General features: G+C 34.9%; 3 protein-coding genes and 1 long non-coding RNA gene across 7 annotated transcripts; 3 read left to right on the top strand and 1 right to left on the bottom strand.

Moving 5' to 3' along the window:
* Positions 1–3,666: 3,666 nt before the first annotated feature.
* LOC105951201 (uncharacterized) lies at positions 3,667–5,019 on the top strand. Its single transcript, XM_012974591.2, has 2 exons — positions 3,667–4,298; positions 4,410–5,019. Exons 1-2 carry the CDS (start codon positions 3,667–3,669, stop codon positions 5,017–5,019), a joined length of 1,242 nt encoding a protein of 413 aa, XP_012830045.2.
* Positions 5,020–5,829: 810 nt separating this feature from the next.
* On the top strand, positions 5,830–6,372 carry LOC148770169 (uncharacterized). The gene is made up of 2 exons (XR_016031562.1): positions 5,830–5,924; positions 6,011–6,372. It is a non-coding gene; the product is annotated as an uncharacterized LOC148770169 (long non-coding RNA).
* Positions 6,373–7,219: 847 nt separating this feature from the next.
* On the top strand, positions 7,220–10,042 carry LOC105951220 (FtsJ-like methyltransferase family protein). Of its 2 annotated transcripts, XR_016031836.1 has the most exons (7): positions 7,220–7,378; positions 7,478–7,564; positions 7,761–7,823; positions 7,929–8,030; positions 9,131–9,386; positions 9,486–9,881; positions 9,929–10,042. XR_016031836.1 is itself a non-coding variant. In XM_012974605.2 (6 exons), the coding sequence occupies exons 1-6, from the start codon at positions 7,307–7,309 to the stop codon at positions 9,608–9,610; spliced, it is 705 nt and encodes a 234-aa protein (XP_012830059.2). In that variant the 5' UTR covers positions 7,220–7,306; the 3' UTR covers positions 9,611–10,042. The 2 variants fall into 2 exon arrangements, 1 of the variants encoding a protein (XP_012830059.2); XM_012974605.2 differs by having other exon boundaries at positions 9,486–10,042.
* Positions 10,043–10,868: 826 nt separating this feature from the next.
* Positions 10,869–14,430, bottom strand: FZR3 (FIZZY-related 3). 3 transcript variants are annotated; one of them, XR_016031835.1, is made up of 10 exons: positions 13,529–14,430; positions 12,756–12,878; positions 12,375–12,659; positions 12,236–12,298; positions 11,937–12,131; positions 11,749–11,850; positions 11,604–11,666; positions 11,425–11,493; positions 11,015–11,330; positions 10,869–10,955 (listed from the first exon to the last, which is right to left on the bottom strand). XR_016031835.1 is itself a non-coding variant. In XM_012974560.2 (9 exons), exons 1-9 carry the CDS (start codon positions 14,075–14,077, stop codon positions 11,277–11,279), a joined length of 1,503 nt encoding a protein of 500 aa, XP_012830014.2. In that variant the 5' UTR covers positions 14,078–14,430; the 3' UTR covers positions 10,869–11,276. The 3 variants fall into 3 exon arrangements, 2 of the variants coding, with proteins under 2 accessions (XP_012830014.2, XP_088675989.1); XM_012974560.2 differs by having other exon boundaries at positions 10,869–11,330; XM_088819863.1 differs by having other exon boundaries at positions 10,934–11,330; positions 11,609–11,666; positions 13,529–14,304.
* Between the last annotated feature and the right edge of the window lie 4,370 nt (positions 14,431–18,800).

The raw sequence follows: 18,800 nt of genomic DNA, 5'->3' as shown, positions 1-18,800 counted from the left end.
ACATAATAACACACACCCATGTATAGTTATTTATAGGGTAAATAGCACTTTACCCGCTTGTGGTTTCAACTTGTTGCACTTTACCCATATAGGTTTTTTAACTCCCTGTGGTTTGTACAATGTAGCGCCCGTCAGTATATCCGTTAAAGGTTAACAGAGAGTGGTTAATGTCTAAAATAACCTTCTAATTTCTTACAATTTACATGCCAAAACCACGACCCTCATACATGTGGTAAATTGTTTCCCCCAAATTTGCACAACTCACCCAAAATTCTCAAATTAAGTCTTCTGGATTTCATAAACTTCTATCGTATTCAACCAGTTCTTCGCAAGTTTAGGGAGTTAGTGATTACGACAATAGATGAACTAGGGGTTAGTGAAAGAAGGTGCTTGCGACAATACATCGAAGTGCGAATGATTCATGGAAGTTCCCAAGTAAGTTATTCGTTTTAATTCCTTCTTCGTCAATTATTTATGCTGATTTTTGTTTTTATTTCGTTAAATTGAGACACCCAGGTTTTTTTGTCCACAAATTTTTTTTTCTGATATGACTCGAATCCCTAATTTATGTGGGTGAAATACTGAAATTTTTTATTGGTCTCATGTTTTGGGTTCAGATTTTGCCCTTATTATATTATTTGAATTGTCCCTTTTATGTCACTTTGTCTGCTTTCAATGTGTATTATGGTCCATGTTCGATGTTTTTATTCTTTGGAAGAATGCTCCCCAATTTTGGACCAATTTTATCCACTTGCAGTACATAATTAGGCATTATCTAGAACTTTTTTTTTATATTCTTTTAGCTCTAATTATGTACTGACTCTTATGCGTTATGTAATTTTTTTTCTTATTATAGGAACCCTGTGACTATAGAATTCCATTATGGAGGAAATTTTATGTGGAAACCTATAATCAAGTATGTTGGAAGGATGGTGGAGTTTTTAGAAATTGAAGATAGAGCCACACTGTCTTATATGTACTTTGAGCAGTTGTATCACTCTCAGTTGGGAATCAATGAGGGATGTTTGATCTACTATAGAGTGGTTGGTGAAACTTTAGATAGAGGTTTGATGAAATTGAAGGAGGATGAGGATGTAATTCAGATGGTTACAACTTATGAAGGCCTAGATGTCATTTACATGTATGCATAAAATTTTGAAGAAGAAGATGGGAGAAATATTGATCCAGAAGATGAAGATATTGATGAAGCTATTAATGAAGTGTTTGCAAAGATGTTTCCAGAAGCTAATCAGCAAGAAACAAACCATCAAGAAGAACAGCAAGAAGAAAATCAACAAGAAGAATAATGTGGTGATAGTGATGATGAAGATGATGATGAAGCTGAAGATAGACCACCATCTGAAGTGAGTAGTCAACCTAGCTGGTATGAGGAAGGCCTGGAGGTCCCACATGATGACATATTTATGACTGAAACTACTGGAAAAGAGGCAAGTAAAGGTCCTGTGCAAGTGGAAAAATGGTGGTCTGATTGTGAAGATTCTGTTAGAGTAGGTGACCAACAAGCCAACTTGTGGCTGTGGTCTTTCCATTTATTATTGTAATAAATAATCATTTTTCGTATTAATGATAAAACACCTTGGCATTCTTTATCTTTGTCCTTTGTTTCAAACATAGATATAGTCCTTACAGTTATTACAAGTACTAGTAATTGATCTTTTAGGATCGTGAGATATTTACTTAAGTATTATAACTGTTAAACATGTTCCTAGTTGAAGGGTTACGCCACCAATGAGGATATTGGCCTTTCCCATTAAGAGACTAGCACTTAGTGTATGTGTACTGCATCTCATCAGTAAACGGTACTGTGATATCGGCGTGCATAAGTGGGTGCTCGTAAGTTGACGAGTTCACTGAACTCCCTCACCCTAGAAATCTCTAAGTGGTTCTCAATAATCGAGTAGAGATATCTATGGTATAGTTGTACACCATTAGTCCTTATGGCATAAACATCACCGTGACTTCATTAGAGGACCAGCTGTATCGTGACCTGTCCCCGAGTTCCATCGAGGACCGCCCCAAGGGCTAGTGTTCGTGCAGTCCGAAATCTAGTGGGAGGTCTGTGCATTGTAGTCGGGGATTCGATCGCTAGAATAGTCTTGGATGTCCTGTGTGTTCTCATAGTTTGTAATCTCTAAGTCTCTGGCCAGAGCTAACTAAGTGATGATAAGATAATTCGATTCTCTAAGTCATGCACGTACCGATTACAACACTTAGAACGATCCCACAGTTATTGAACTACTAAGGAGGTCTCGATGAACCAATGCCTCTAGTTCGATCGGGACATATGAATCGAAGGGATCGTACTGTACGTTAACTATATCAAAAGGTTCTTGCAGGCACTTTATTTGTATCTAGGGAATCATGATGCGTAGTTGCTAGACGCCAATCTTGATTCATTGGGTGATTAAGTTGAAACGAGCTTCATCTTAATCGTAACTCTAAGGGACGAGTTTAGTCCACAAAGGGTTGTGGACCCCCGGCTAGCTTACACCTGAACCATCGAGGGTCACACTACTCGTGCACTCGAGATCTTTGAATAAACGGTCAAAGATAAAAATGTTTAATCTTTGCATGATTGGAAGTCAATGTGATTGAGTCCAACATTCGTAATTTGGAATTATGAATGAGAATAAGAAAAGGAAAAGAATAGGCGAACATCTTAGTGAACTTTCTAAATTGGGAAGTTTCCAAATTTGGAAGGTCCACTGAATTAGGGTTTCCACTTTTAGAAATTGGAAATCGAGAATTGGCACTTGTAATGACGAGGACGTTTCAATGATTCCGAAATTTTAATCGTTATAATTTTCCGATCATTGAGTTGTGAGAAACGAGCGAGTAAAGAACTAACGAACTTAAGCTGTTGGGCCCGGTCCAACTTAAGCCCGTTAGGGCTTTTATACAAGACACTATAAATACATGATTTATAGGTCTTGCACAAAATACACCACACTAGAGAAAACCCTAGCCGCTCTCTCTCACACCCTCGGCCAATCCTCCCCCTCCGCCGCCGCTGCCGTCGTCGGAATCGGCCTCACGCGCCGATTATACTATTGTTAGTATCTTTCTTTTGTCTTTTTTCTTCTATTTATTCTAACTTTTATGTGTCTAGTGCCACGTAGTTAGCAGATTTCGGTATGCGAGGAAAAATTCGAGAGGAGGAAGACCAATGAATCAAATCGTCGAGAAGCATCCGCCGAGCAGACGCCGCACGCGCCTTCACGCGCCACCCGAAGACAGCGCGTCCATCGCCGCCGCTGCTCCTGACTTCACAGATTGGTTTCCGTGGTAGTTTGCTTCGATCTGAGTGCTTGCCTCACGCTTCAAGAGGTATTTTTCGGATCCGATTATGATTATGTGTTAATTTAATTAGATTAAATTATATGTTTATATTTGCATTATGTTTTTCTTGAATTACTATACATAATTTTTTATGTGAAATTCATGATTTACTGCGAGCATGTTATGTGATTTATTATCGAATTAATTATACGCATGTTGTTGTTTTTAATTATCGCTGGAAGCGCTAAGGTACGCAATTAATTGTTTAATACGAATCGAGCATGTGATTATGTGAATTAAATTGTTTATTTCATGTAAAATTTTTGTTTTCCGATGCGTACACGTGCCCGATTCCCAACAGATCCTATGGAAGCTGAAGACATCTTGAACAGTGATGTTGAAGGTGAACAATATGAGGAATCTAATGAGGCTACTGGCATGAAGAACCATGTTTTGTCTGTAGGGTTGAAGTTCTCCACACCACAACTATTTAAAAAAGCTATGGTCAGATGGAATGTACTGATAGGTCATGCTATCACCTATATAAAGAATGAGAACAAGAAAATAACTGCCAAGTGCAAGCAAGACTGTGGCTGGAGGATTCATGCATCATCTATTGGCAATACATCAACATTTCAGATCAAGTCATTCATATCAGAGCACAAGTGTGGAAGAGTACATGAAAATGGACATGTGAATTCCAAATTCTTAGCTGACGAATATCTAGATGATTTGAGAGACAACCATGAAATAAAAGTAAAGTCCATGAAGAGAAAGGTAAGAAAAGACCTTAATGTTGATATCAGTAGGTGGCAAGTCTGTAGAGCCAAGCATAATGTAAAGAAGCTTGTGGAGGGAGACATAGAGAAGCAATATGCACTGGTGAGAGACTACTGTGCAACAGTGCTAGACCACAATACAAGAAGTTGTTTCAAGATTCAAAATGCAAAAGCAAATAACAGAGGAACTCAACCTAGGTTCTTAAGGCTATATGCTAGGTTGGTTGCACAAAGAAGTGGGTATTTAGCAGCATGTAGACCTATAGTGGGGTTAGATTGATGTTTCCTCAAAGGATCAGTGGGTGGTTAGCTTTTGAATGTTGTTTGCAGAGATGGGAATGACAATCTCTTCCCACTTGCAATTGCTGTTGTAGAATCTGAGTGCAAGCAGACTTGGTCACGGTTTCTACTCCAGTTACTCAATGATATGGGAAGTGTTCAAGAAAGAGGGTGGGTGTTTATTTCTGATAGACAAAAAGGTCTAGTTGAGACCATAAATGAACTCATGCCAGGTGTGGAGCACATATACTGCATCAGACACATGTATGCCAATTTCAAACTGAAGTATAAAGGCAAAGAATTGAAGGATTTATTCTGGAAAGTAGCATCTACTGCAAGCAAGAATGAATGGCAGTACTACATTAATGAGATAAAAAAGGCTGATCCATCAACTGTTGCTGAGAATGGAGACGAAGGTCCTTGTGCATTTAAGTGGTTAATGAATGCTAATCCTCAAAACTGGGCCATGTCACATTTCAGTCCAAGAGCTAAGTGTGATATACTTGTGAACAATATGAATGAAAGCTGGAGTAACTACATCATAGATGCCAGCGATATACACATCATTTCCATGCTGGAATGGATTAGAAAAGCTCTAATGATAAGGTTTCAAGTAAAAAAGAAATGGTATGCTAAAGCATCTGGGAAAGCTTGGTCCTAATATCTTAAAGAAACTGGAGAAAATTAAAGAAGCCAGTGCTAATTATTTTCCTACTTGGTCTCGTGGGATGCTATATGAAGTAGACTGCCATGAGGGGCCTCGTGTTAGACAATGCTCAGTCAATTTTGAAGCAAGAAGTTGTACCTGTAGGATGTGGGATGTGAGTGGACTGCCATGTAAGCATGCAATCAGTGCAATATATATGAACAAGCATCAGCAGAGGACTATGTGCATCCATGCTATATTAGGGAAGCTTATTTGGCCACCTATAACTTCCAAATATGTCCAGTGCCAAGAGAACATGATTATGTCAGGACTGGATTGCCACAACTTCTGCCTCCAATTGTTAAGAAACAACCAGAAAGACCTAAAAAGAAGAGAAACAAAACACCTGATGAACAAGGCAGCAGAAATCCTTCTAAGGTTTTAGGAAAGAAATTGACAGTGACATGTGCCAAGTGCCTTCAAACTGGACATAATAAAAGAGGATGCAAGGGACAAATGCATCCTAATTCTAAGCTGTTGAAGGTAATTTAGTTACTTAATTTTTACTTTTCATTTTCATATTATTTGGATAAGACTAACTTTTTCTATTCATTTATTGCAGGCAAATAATCCCCAACCTCCCAGAATTATGAGGGCATCAATTCCTACTGAAGTACCTACAAACAGTGAAGGCATTTTTCAACATGTTCCCTTTGAGGTATTTGTTTTGTTTCAATATTTTATCATTGAGTATTTGTTTTGTCTCAATATTTTATCACATAATATTTTTTAATTTATATATCTAACTAGTTTTATTGTTTCTGCAGAATTCATTTGCACAAAGTCTTGCAATTCAAGTACCCGCAGCACTGCATTCAAGTCTCTCCTCCCAACCACCTTTATCACAGTCCACTTTTGATGTTAGTTTGCATTTCACATTTATTTCATTTTTCAATTAGACATGATTTGCAAATATTTAACCACCTTTTTATGTTTTTTGGTTTAGAATTTATTTTCCCAAACTACCTCTTCTCAACCAACATTATTGCATGGGCCTAATGAAGCATTGTTCCAGAGATCAAAACAGCTCCAGTTGGTACTAAAAAGCTGGGGAAAAGGCAAGTGAAAGGGAAGAAAAAACCAGTTTGGATGCCTTGATTCCAAACTGAGTTGAAGTAATTTTATGATTTTTATGTTTTCCATGGAAAGCCATGTTTTTTGTTAGTTAATCCAAACTGATCATTTTTTTGTTAGTTGGCTCAGTGGATCTTTTGTTGTCTGTTGAACAGTGAACAACTTGTTTGTTTGGTCATTTATTTTGGCCACTTATGCAAAACAATGTGTTTGTTTATTGAAACAGTTGGAAAATATTTTTTGTTTGTGAATGTTAATTTATTACATTTTGCTCAGTTGTTCAAAGTATTTGGTAATTGATATATGCAATTTATGAAAACAGAGGCATTAGTAATAGTTTTTTTATTTCAAAACTTACAAACAAGGATTGCAACTGAAATTAAATACAGAAAAAGACATCCAACCATCATTTGTTTCACCATTTCTTGTTTAGCTTCAAGAGCTTGAATACAATCATTACTCAATTCCCTCTCCAGCTCTAGATAATGTTGTTCAAGTTGATATGCAATTGATTGAGTGGGGAGTGCATCATCCTTGAAAGCCACAATTTGAATCGGAGCACCCAAAATATAATTGACCCTTTGATGGCTTCTCAGTTTCAACTATTTTTATGACAGCTTTTCTTCCACAAGAACATATCTTCCCGTGGTATCGTAGATCGACAGTTTCATAGTTGTTTGAAGAAGAAGACATCACACCAAAAAAAAAATATATATATATATAAAGGGGGCATTTGTTCAGCAGCAAAAAAAGGGAGGTAAAAGACCTATATTGATATGACAGGTGGGTAAAGTGCAAAAAGTTAAAACCACAGGGGGTAAAGTGTTATTTACCCTTATTTATATAGATTTACGGTTTAAAACCACATGGTGTATTTCACGAGGTGTAGGATTTCAAAAGCCCTGCTATACAATCTAGGTAAAAAAATGAAAAATGTATTTATTGAAATAAATAACAAAAATAATTTTATAAATTAATAAGTTATTAATTAAAAAATAAATTATTAATTATTAATTTATAAGTTAATAATTTGCAAAATTAATAGAATTTTGATGGCAAACCCAACTAATAATCGATGTTGTATGACCAGCATAAACCCTAACAAAACCCTGTTTGATGATTTCTAATAGAATCAAAGTAGAGCAAAGATCCGAAAGTAGGAGAAGAAATGAGTGGAACACCCGATTTCTTCTACAGAGAAGCTCAGCGCCTTGGTTATGTTGCCCGCTCTGCCTTCAAGGTCTCTCTCTCTCTCTCTCTCTCTCTCTCTCTCTCTCTCTCTATTCTTCTCCATTTGTTGTTAATTTTTGTATATGGGAATTGGAAATGGGGATTGCAGTTGATTCAAATGCAGAAGCAGTACAAAATTATAACCCCTGGTTCGTCTGTTCTTGATCTTGGTTGTGCCCCTGGTGCTTGGCTTCAGGTAATAAGCTAATGTTAATTCTATTTATCCGAACGTGTGCGTATCCATCCCGATGCTCGTGTATGTTTGTTCTCGCTCATTAGTGGTTATATATATAATGTGTATTCGTGAGATAAAATCGAATGTGGGTGATCGGTTTCATTTGATTGGAAATAGGAGGAAAATGTAATCTAATTTGAATAATATTGTAATGCAGGTGGCTTGCCAGAATTTGGGTCCGTTGGGAAAAGGTGGAGTAGTTGTGGGAATTGATGTTAAGGTACTGTTTGAACTTTGTGTCCGTAACAGAAAATTTGTTCGATAGTTTTTTTTATAGAGTATAATGTATTATTGAGTTTTACGATTGATGATTTGTGCAGAACAGAAGGTGAAGGTTCCTTCGATGCACTGTGATGGAAGGGTGAAAACTGTTTCTGCAGATGTAATAAACCTACCAACAAAGCAAATTAGATCACTCTCTCCTCAGGTTCTATACTTTTACCATTTTTCGCTTTCTTTTTTTTCAGATATACTAATGTTATACTTGTCTTGTCAAGATATCTTCTTTTTCAGTTATCGAGTTTCGGTTCAATTTTTTTCTTTTTTCATATGTGCCTATTGCCACCAGATATGTAAAAAAAATCATAGTATGTGTTGGATATTGAAAATGAAGTATGACTCGGATATCTAACAGAAGTGGGGTAATGAAAAAATAGGATTACTAACAGGCCTGAATGTTAATATACGTGCACTTTAATTTGGCATAAATTATCCAACACATTTTTCTCACTTAAAATAGGGGTAAGGCAAATAAGCCACATTAATGATTCTATAACCTGTTTGTGGGACCTGAAAGACTCGTTGTACATCTTTATCCATGAACCGTTCATCTTTCGAAAGCCCGTCGCATTGCATTGGTGACTAAATCTCACACTCTTTTACCTAGACCTTCATTTTAACAACTGAAAATCTTAGGTAGATTTCAACTCTTGTTATTCCAAATTAATTCATTCCAAACCTTGTAAAATTGAATTCTGGTTTAACCAGTTTTCTAGTTGAATACCATTTTATTTATTTTCATAATTAACACCATAAACCAATAAATAGTTCTTCAGCAATTTAAAATGAATTTTGTGTGCAGTGCAGAACTATATACTTAGCGATGAACATATATGATATGCCTTAATTCAGGTAGTTAATAAAATTTTGATTTTTAAAACCTGGGAAGCAATGGTGAAGTTGAGTATTGAGAAATCTTTTAACAGAAGATGAATTAGCATAAATAAGCCCAGCTTATAAAGCCTGAAACAAGCAGCAGTACGGTACTAATTTCTAGTGTTAAAAAAATAAAAAAATAAAACAAATTGTCAGAAAACTTGCTGCTGACTAGACTACATAAATTTGCATTACAGTCGTGTTAATTTGCAAACCTAGGGTGATAGGATGGCTTAATTACTAATTTGTTTCTGTAGTCGCTAGCAGTTGCTAATTCGTAGGCAATCTTATTACCTTTTTGTTGGTTAAAGGACTCAAATTACCGATCCAATCACTAGACAGCGTTAAAGATAAACCCTTATTGATTTGCAGCAAAAAGGGTTCTCAGCGATACTATCAGATATGTGTCCGTCAGTATCTGGAATAACAAGTAGAGATGCAGCTTTATCCGCAGAACTTGCTATGCGATCACTTGATTTGGCAGTGGGTGGTGGTGCAGCTGCTATTGCCCGCGGCCCAGTAGTAAATGATGATGATGATGATGATGATGATTATAATAATAATGATGGTCTGTTAAAACCCGGAGGCAACCTCATCATTAAGCTTCTCCAAAGTGAAGATGTTAAAGGTTGCTTCCTTCCTCTTTTCTTCTCTGATGATGATGATATGCGGTTGATTGATGCTGATTATTTATTTATTTATTTGTGTTTGATTGTTTGGTCTGCAGAATTTAACAAAATATGCAAACCGCTGTTTAGAAAGGCGTCATGGTTGAGGCCTAAAGCAACTAGACCATCTTCTAAGGAGATTTATTTGATTTGCCAGGGCTTGTTGCCGCCATTACAACAGTAATTACGGCTAGTTTTAGCAAGAGATATACATCAATGTGCTCGCTCATTCTTTATTTGCAGTAGAGCTCCCTGAAAGTTATTGCACAATTGTGGAGTCAGACGAGTGCCATTAAATTTTCGCCACAAAATTTTAATCTTCAGGTTGTAATATAAGGTTTTTTCATTTATGTAGGTGGCTATTTTTTTTTTCTTTAATCTAAAGTAATTCTTCAATATAGTGTAAAGACTATTGTGTTTTTCTATTTGTATTCAAGGGTAGTTAGATACAATTTGTGATGGATCTTGAGTTTTTATAATTTAGTCATTCATGAGAAGTTAGTTATATTTATAAGAATAACGTTTTGATGATTTGTTTTTATAAGAATGATAGTGTGTAAACTGTAATTCCAACTTTTTATATTTCTAAATTTTTCATAGTTATTATTCAGGAGACTTCCTCAACAAACCCTAGTTGTGTAAATATTTAAGCTTATTATCGGATTTTTTGCTGTCATAATTTTTGGTTGGCCTAATTATTAACAAAAGAACCGATTTCCTAAAACACCAATGTATCTATATATATTCTGATTTCATGTCTCCGTGGTTTGATGTCCGTTTTATGCAGAAGTTTTGCTTCTCAACGGTATCCACTTTTCCATTTTGGATTTGGATTTGCAACAAAGACAATGGCTGAAAGGTAAAATGACTCTTTGGACTATTTGCATAGCTGTATTTTATTTTAATTCATGAGACGAAGTTAATTGCATGCTTATTCGGGTGAAGGGAATCTCAACTTATTGTCGTCTAACATCTTGAGCATCTACAAGCACATTCACTACCTGCAACAATGAATTATTATGCCTATAAACTTAGAGATCTGTAATGAAATTAAAACTTTGTAAATTTGCATTTCTTTTGATACTTCATATAGTTTTGTTACTCCCTACACTGGTCTGTATCAACTGTCATTGACGGGAGACGGTATATACGAAAAAAACCTTTGCTTGGAATATACCAGACTGTGAATGAATTAGTAGATCGTCCATAGAAGGCTCATACTGATAACATAGAACTCAAAAATGTTAAAATTTGTATTCAATTAAGTTTTGATTTTTTTCTGATTCATTTAGAGAAGATTGTAACTATACGAATCAAGCCAATTGTTAAATTAGCACAAGAAAATTTATTTGTCATCAAGGTATTATTATTCTTTAACGAAACGATAAAAATTCTCAGTACAGACAAGTCTTGAGTGTCTTTTGAAGACAGATTCCTCAATAAAATTGAAATTTATTCTGCATTGATTTTATTCAAATCCCGTGCATCGCACAGTTCAAGTTACTAGTTTTCATAATACAAACATATATCTTAAGGGGGTATAAATTGAGGGGGATGATACTGTATTTAATTAGATATTTTTTTGTACTAGGAAAGGTATAAATTTCTTGAAGGCTACTTACATACTCCGCACAAGTTGGGGGGAAAGAAGAAAATTCTCACTTTACAATTAAAATAAAAAAATGTAACTAGAAACTAGAAAATGTGAAAAAAAAAAAAAAAAAAAAAAAGGGATGATCCTCAATTTTTGGCCGAGTTCACACTTGGGGATTGTAGTTTCTATTTTTGACATTGTAGCGACTAAATTTACAGGAGTAGTTTACAAGCACATCATGCACAGCATAATATCATCATCGAATTTGGGTTCTGCCTAAAGACCAGAGGCCAATGTCCTTAACCGGTGCCTGAAAACGCAAACAGTAAACACACAACAACATGGTTAAAACACACTCCTTACACACACACACACACATCAGTCAGTTGGCTTTGTTTACTTACAGGCGTTTTGGCTGATGGAAAAATGTTCCAAAATCTGAGTGTCTCATCACCTGCTCCAGTCACTATTGTCTGCCAAAAATATGTCCAATTTATTTCTTGTCAAGGGGCGGCCGCTTACATATATTCAAACATATTACATCATTCATATTAACGGATGATAGACGTAATATATATTATACCTGACCATCAGGAGACATTGCCAAGTAGAGCACCCTCATACTATGTCCAGTCAGAGTTGCTACCTATTTTTTAAACATAATTATAAGCAATTGATAAATAAATAAATAAATAAATAAATATATTCATTCATTGATTAATTTTGACCTTGGACATAGACGGATACTTCCACACCATTATTTGATTCTGCGAGTATCCATGCGTGCTCACTATTTCGTTCACATTTTTACTCCACACCAGATTGCACACCTACAAAATAATAATCTATTTTAATATGCATGCATGTATGTATGTATGTATGTAGATCTATACAACAAGGTTTCGGGTTTAGCAACCTGGCTTCCAGTGTCGATGCTGTTTAATTGATTCCCGCTGGAAGTATTCCAGAAGCGAATGCACCGATCGGCAGTTCCTCCACCAGAAGCAAGAAGACCGTTTTGGTGAGGTGACCATGCTATTGCTTTTACAGCCGCTGTATGCTCTGTTAGTTTCAATATTGGCTGCTGCGCATGCTGATTCCACACTAATAGCTGATTCAATTTCCACAATTCCAAATTTAATTAATTAATTAATTAATTAATTAATAATACATCCGCGCACAACACCAATCAAATTTAGTTAGTTAGTTAGTTACCTGATTGTCATTGCCACCAGATGCAAGTTCTCGGTCATCATGAGACCACTTGAGCCCACATACCTAAACAGAAAAGAAAATGTTTAGTTTTTTACTGTCCAATAAATTAATTATTTATTCAAGAGAAACTCGTAATTACCTCTGATTTGTGTCCAATAAGCTTGCTGATATAATCACTTGGAACACGAAGATCGTGATTAAGTATGTTTCTGTCTCTGCTACCAGAAGACAATATGCGTGAACTCCATGCCAGGACTCCAGTTCTCGTTTGATGTCCCGACATTGTCCTAACACGTTTGCATTGCGTTCCGTCCCAAACCTGAACTTGACCAAGATTTGTGCCGACTGATATGTAAGACCCTTCTCTAGTCCATTGGACCGAGCACACACTATCATTAGGTCCCAGATCACACAATTTTGTTACCTGTTAACAAGTAGTGAATAATTGGATTGGATGATTATTAATAATTAATATTTACAGGAAAAGCAAGCACGTACGTATACGAGTAGAGAAACTCACTTTACTATTTGAAGCACTCCATAGATAAACGCAAGTTCCCAACCCAACAGCAAGAACATTTTGAGAAGACCAGTCAACTAGGTTTAGATAGAAGTCATCTTGAAGCGCCGGTGCATCCAGTACCTGCAATTTTTTTTTATTTTACCGATTATGGATCAGAATCCAAAGAAGATTAATTTGACAAATTCATATTCCAAAACTAAGAAAGTTTCGATCATGGGTGCCATTAAGTTCAGCTACATTTCTTGTCTGCCTACGTGTATCACTTAGAGCAACTCCAACCCAAAAATATTACAATGAGTTATTAAGATATTTCATATTTTATATTTGCTCCAACCATGGATATCAAATAGTTGGTAATTAAAAATAAATAATGTGATTATATATTTTAATTAACACATGTCATTTTGTAATTGGTTATTTAGGTGGTTTAATTTGTGTAACTTCCAATTGGTATTATTTCTCCAGGATGTAATTTGACCTCCCAAAAAAATAAAATATCAAAATAGAACCTCATTTGACAACTCCATAGGAGCGAAAAATTCCTATCACGAATTATCAAAATGGTAGTTATGTTACGGGTTTTGACACTCCATTTAATAACCCCATTGAAGTTGCTCTTAGGCCTCAAAACCAATTCTAATCATAGTGTCCATAAACTGAGTAAAACTATATTATAGATCTACTACTAATCGCACCGTACAGCTGATGAATTCATTTGTTTTATTAATGAATGAACAAATAAATTGGTATCGAAAAAATAAGAATAATACCTTGTGGGGGGTTTTGGGAACTTTCCTTGGCGGCTTGGGTGGGTTAGTGGACACCTCACCAGAGAGGCCGCCGGAATCCTGCCCCAAAATCGAAGGAGAAAACGGCGAATTGGGGCCTGATAAATGTTGCTCAGTTTTGAACCTCAGCATATTTTTGCTCGGACTCATCGGGGAACCTCCATTAAAGCTACCTGCAGGAAAATCAGAAAACCCGAAATCAGTACCAAAAAGCTCAGTTTTCAACAACCTGGAGTAGGCATCACTTCCTCCTCCTTCTTTCACCGGAGACGCCTTCTCGATTAGACCAAATGTGTGCAGCCTCGACGAAGATCTGCAGGGTATGAATCTGTCGCTGCAGCTAGAAACAGATTTCGACGGCGACGAGGATGCCGATAAGTTCGATATAGTCCTTGGAGACATCGATTTCAGCGGCGATGACAGCAGCTTCATCGGAGAAGGGGTGGACAGTGTTTCCAGCCGTAAGGAGGTCTCCGACATCGACGCCGGCAGATTTATTCCGCCGCTCTTTCTTCTCTGAGCTGTATCCATTTCTTTTTTTTTAGTTGTGAAAAAATTGAGCTTATTGGGATTTAGGGTTTTCAGAAAAGGCCTCTCTCTCTTCTCTCTCTACAATACAAGAGGGGGGTTTTCTGAGAGAAGGGAAGGGTTGAGATCGGTGGTGATGGAAAGTGAATAGGGTTTTGGATTTGGTTTTGAATAAATTATTCCTCAACGGTCATTTGTGGAAGAGAAGCTATATTATTATTATTATTGGCAGCTGAAGCTTAAGGCTCCTCTCTCACCTTTAACATATGGAACAACTAGCCGTTACTATGAATCTTTTGCCATTTGACCAAACAAAAGAAGAAAAAACAAAACAAATAATTTACTAAGGGCCATTTAACATGACCCTTCTTATGCTACTTAATCGAAGGAAAACCCAACCAAATTTCATTCTTATGGACACCCTCTCTTGTAAGAGCAACTCCAACCGAGTTATTAAATGGGGTATCAAAACCCTTAACTACCATTTTGATAATTTAAGTTAGAAATTTTCCACTCCAATGGAGTTATCAAATGAGTTTCTATTTTGATATTTTAATTTTTGGGATGTAAAAATACATCCGAAGGAAATAATACCAATTGGAAGTTACACAACTTAACCACCTAAATATCCAATTAAAAAATGACATGTGTTAATTAAAATATATAATCACATTATTTATTTTTAATTAGGAACTATTTGATAATTACGGTTGGAGCAAATAAATTTATTTAGGTATCAAACTAAAATATAAAATATCAAATAAATATTTGATAATTAATTTTGATATTTGTGGGTTGGAGTTGCTCTAACTATGCTATTTTAGCGAGCTAATAGCAAAGACCCCGTTATTTCTATTTGTCGAAAAACTCCTTGTTTTAAAAAAAATAGCAAGAAGCTCCATGTGTTGTGTTTTTCAAAGCACACTCGTTCTCATTTAGAAAGTTATTGTTGACTTATATTAAATGACCAAATTACCTCACTAAAGAAATATTAATAAAAAGAACATAAAAGGAAGGCAAAAAAAAAAAAAAAAAAAGAATTTCAGATGGTATGTTTGGCTTTTCAAATAAAAAAAACACACTTCTATCCTCACAATTCGCACGTGCATTACACAATAAGTTGTTAGGGATTTTTTTGCTTTGACTATTTTTCACAGGGATCTCTTGCTAATCTTCATATATAAAAGAAAGGTTTGTCCCGAAACCCTTATGGCAACTTTGGTAAAATTTTAATAGCCCTAAGGATAATTTTGTCCATCCTTGCAATGATTTTTTTTTTAATGTTTTTTAGACCGCGTTTTATAACACGAGAAAGAAAAAACACGATAAAGGAAATATTTCCACCATATTAAAACATGCCTATTCTCACTCACCATTATTCCTCTATTTTCGCTATTTTGGCAGACATGGTCACGCTCCTCTTTTTTTCCGAAAGCTTCAATTGCAGTTTCATGTGGAAGCCCATCTTCCCCACATTCTATGTAAACCGTCTAAGAGAAAACTTCCCATGCACGTTGTTCAAGTTCGTGCGGAACAACAACCGCCATCAAAATCGATAATTTCATCACACCATGAAGTCACCTTCTTCTTGTAACCTCTCCGACTACTAACTTCTATAAATAGTTGTTCCTACGAATTGAAAATTTTAGTCATTGAACATATGAATTGCATATATTACCGTGTATGTCTACTTTTGTATTTTTACAATGTTTTACAGCCATTACTTTTATGTTAAATCAATACTGACACGAATTTTTCTTTGTTCCAGGCGTGGATTTTGCATATCCAAACATGTTCCATGGAAAAATCATAATGCTTTAATTTCTGCTCTTACCGCATTGTTCATTGTAAGTACTCTTTCATTCTGTTTTTGTCCTTTTCTTTTTCTTTTGGTCAACGATTTTGATTCTGGATGGATGGCTTTGTACAATTCAGTTCACGCTATACCCATTATCATATATTACTTTTTGTTGTTCTTTACATTTCAATTATGTTGCTTATCATCTGTTGAGTTTGCCATGTTGTTTTCCGGTAGATCGAGAAAAAAAATTAATGGTTCCAAAGTAGCCAAACACTAGCTTATATGTTGGGTTAAAGAAAGGGCATGGTCTTACCCAAAAGAGATAGAGTAAACTGCAAAAACTACCCCTGTGTAATCCCAAAATAGCAAAAACCCCCCTGTGATAAATAAACTAGCAAAAACCCCCCCTGTGAAATTATTTAAATAGCAAAAACCCCCCTATGGAACTATTTGAGGGTTGACTTGATATAAAAAGACACAAATACCCCTGGAGTCTTGCAATTAATAAATTCTTATATTTTATAAATATTTTAATTATTTTATTTAAAAAATAATCAATTTAGTTGTTTACTATTTTTTTTAATTTCTAAACAAATAAATTAAAAAGAATAAATATACATATAATATGTATATATATAAATACATTTTGAGGGTCAATTTTGTCATTTCAAGTCTAAAAAATCAGCTAGGGGGGATTCTGCCTTTGACTAAATTTCACAGGGGTTTTTTTTTGATAGTTTATTTATCACAGGGGTGTTTTTGCTATTTCGAGATAACACAGGGGTAGTTTTTACAGTTTACTCAAAGAGATATGCATCTCTAGCAGTTTCAAATATCTCTTTGGGAGACTCCTCAATTTCTCACGTCTGAATACCTTTCTTTCGAGTTTATTGGTTTTATTCCCTTTTCCATGTTCAATTTTTGAAGTAATAGTTTCATTTGTTAAGGCTTTACGACAATAATTTTTAATAGCTTTTTTCATACAATTTTTTGCAGCAATCATTCATTAACACTGCAAATTATTTTGGATATCAAATTTCTAACATAAGCTTTATTTATTTATAAGGTTTTTGTCAGAGCTTATTGCTTTACGAATTTTGTTAACTAAGATGTTTTCCAATTTCAGCGTGTACATTGTTTTGATTGTTTCTTTACCATTGTTGCTATTGCAGATTCAAATGAATTTATTTTCCTAAAATTACTTTACGAATTCAACTTTCTTAAAAGAGGGATATGTTTATCGTTTCACCACATTTGTTAAATCGTCCATGTAGGACCAGCCGTTTTGTTGCATGTTCAACATTTTTTCCCTAATGTTTAGCTAGGATTGTAGCAACGGTTGTTATAGCAGCATTGGTTTTGTTGAACTTCTGTTCACGACATTTTTCAAGGAATTTGCTTTCAAATTTAATTTATGCAGTGATCTATGTGTTGTTGTAGTTATTGATTGTAGCAGTGGTTTTTTTAAACACCGTACGTCTTATGATCATATTGTAGTTATTGTAAATGTAGAATGCCTGGTATTATATATTTATATGAAGCTACTATATTTACAATAATATTTTTACTATTGAATATATAATTTTTAATCAATTATGTAACATAAAGCCATCAGGTTTTTTTTTTTTTTTTTTTTTTTTTTTCTATTTTTATTATTTTCTAATATCCCAATTCAACACAACACTTTCAAAGAAAATTTATTATTGGAATTATCTTCATTTTTTATTTATGGTTCAAATTTGTTCATATCCCTACAACTAGGGGTGGAAATCGGAACAAAATTTCCGATTTCCGCCGAATCCGATCCGAAGAATTCCGATTTTGGAACGATTTTTTCAATTCCGAATTCCGAAATTCCGAATTCCGAAAATTCCGAAAAAAATCGGATCGGAATCGGAAATACATATCAAAATTTCGGAATTTCCGAATTCTGATCCGAAAGTAGTTCCGATTTTTTCCGATTTTTTTCCGATTATTTCCGATTATTTCCAATAGTTTTCCAATGTTTTCCGAATATTTATTTATTATTATATATAAATATATTAATATACACGTTGACTGTCTTGCAAGTGACTATGCACTTCATTACCTTTTCCTTCTTTTTCTTTTTCTTTTTTTCTTTTTCTTTTATTTTTTAAGATTCAATTACTTTATTCAAGATAACGCTAACATCACTTTTCATTTACAACTTCATTTTCATCCGCCGCTTTTTCCCTTTCTTTACTTTCGGCCTCTTTCTCCCCTTTTTTCTTCAAAATTAAATCTTTAATCTTTGCCCAAGATCTCTGCTTAAAATACACAGAACTTTTGCTGAAGGTATTGTTCACGGAAGAAAGATGGTGAAATATGAAGTTTTATTTGGCATGGATTTTGTTCTCGTTTCTAGGTCTTGTTTCTTCAAATTTATTTTATTCTTTTTGTCTGCTTTTTGTTATTTTTGTTACACGTTTGATTTATAACTTTTGATTCGATTTATGAAACCTTTTGATTGTGAAAATATTTCAGCATTGTTTTCTACTTTTGCTTTGATTTTACTGACTATAATAAAAAACTTCTTGGATCAAAATTTCCGAAAATTTTCCGATTTTCCGAAATTTCCGAAAAAATCGGAATCGGAATCAGATCCTTAATTCCGAAAAAATCGGAATCGGAATCGGAACCCATATTTCAATTCCGAAAAAAAACGGAAATTTTCCGAAGGGTCATATCTGATCCGATCCGTCCGATTTCCACCTCTACCTACAACTATTGTAGAAAAAATAGTATTGTCTGATATTTATTAATTTCTATTGCCCTCAATATTTTGACAATACTATTAAAGAAAATTTATTATTTAAATCATGGCACTATTCATTTTCAATTTGTCGCTCAAGTTTGTAGATGATTGTAAAATTATCCTTATAATTAAACAATGAATTTAGAATT

This window comes from Erythranthe guttata, chromosome 6 (genome assembly GCF_056151865.1).
Source record: "Erythranthe guttata isolate IM_541 chromosome 6, IM_541, whole genome shotgun sequence".
Taxonomy (NCBI): Eukaryota; Viridiplantae; Streptophyta; class Magnoliopsida; order Lamiales; family Phrymaceae; genus Erythranthe; species Erythranthe guttata.
Note: the sequence above shows the minus strand (reverse complement) of the source record. Positions and strands in the feature narration are given on the sequence as shown.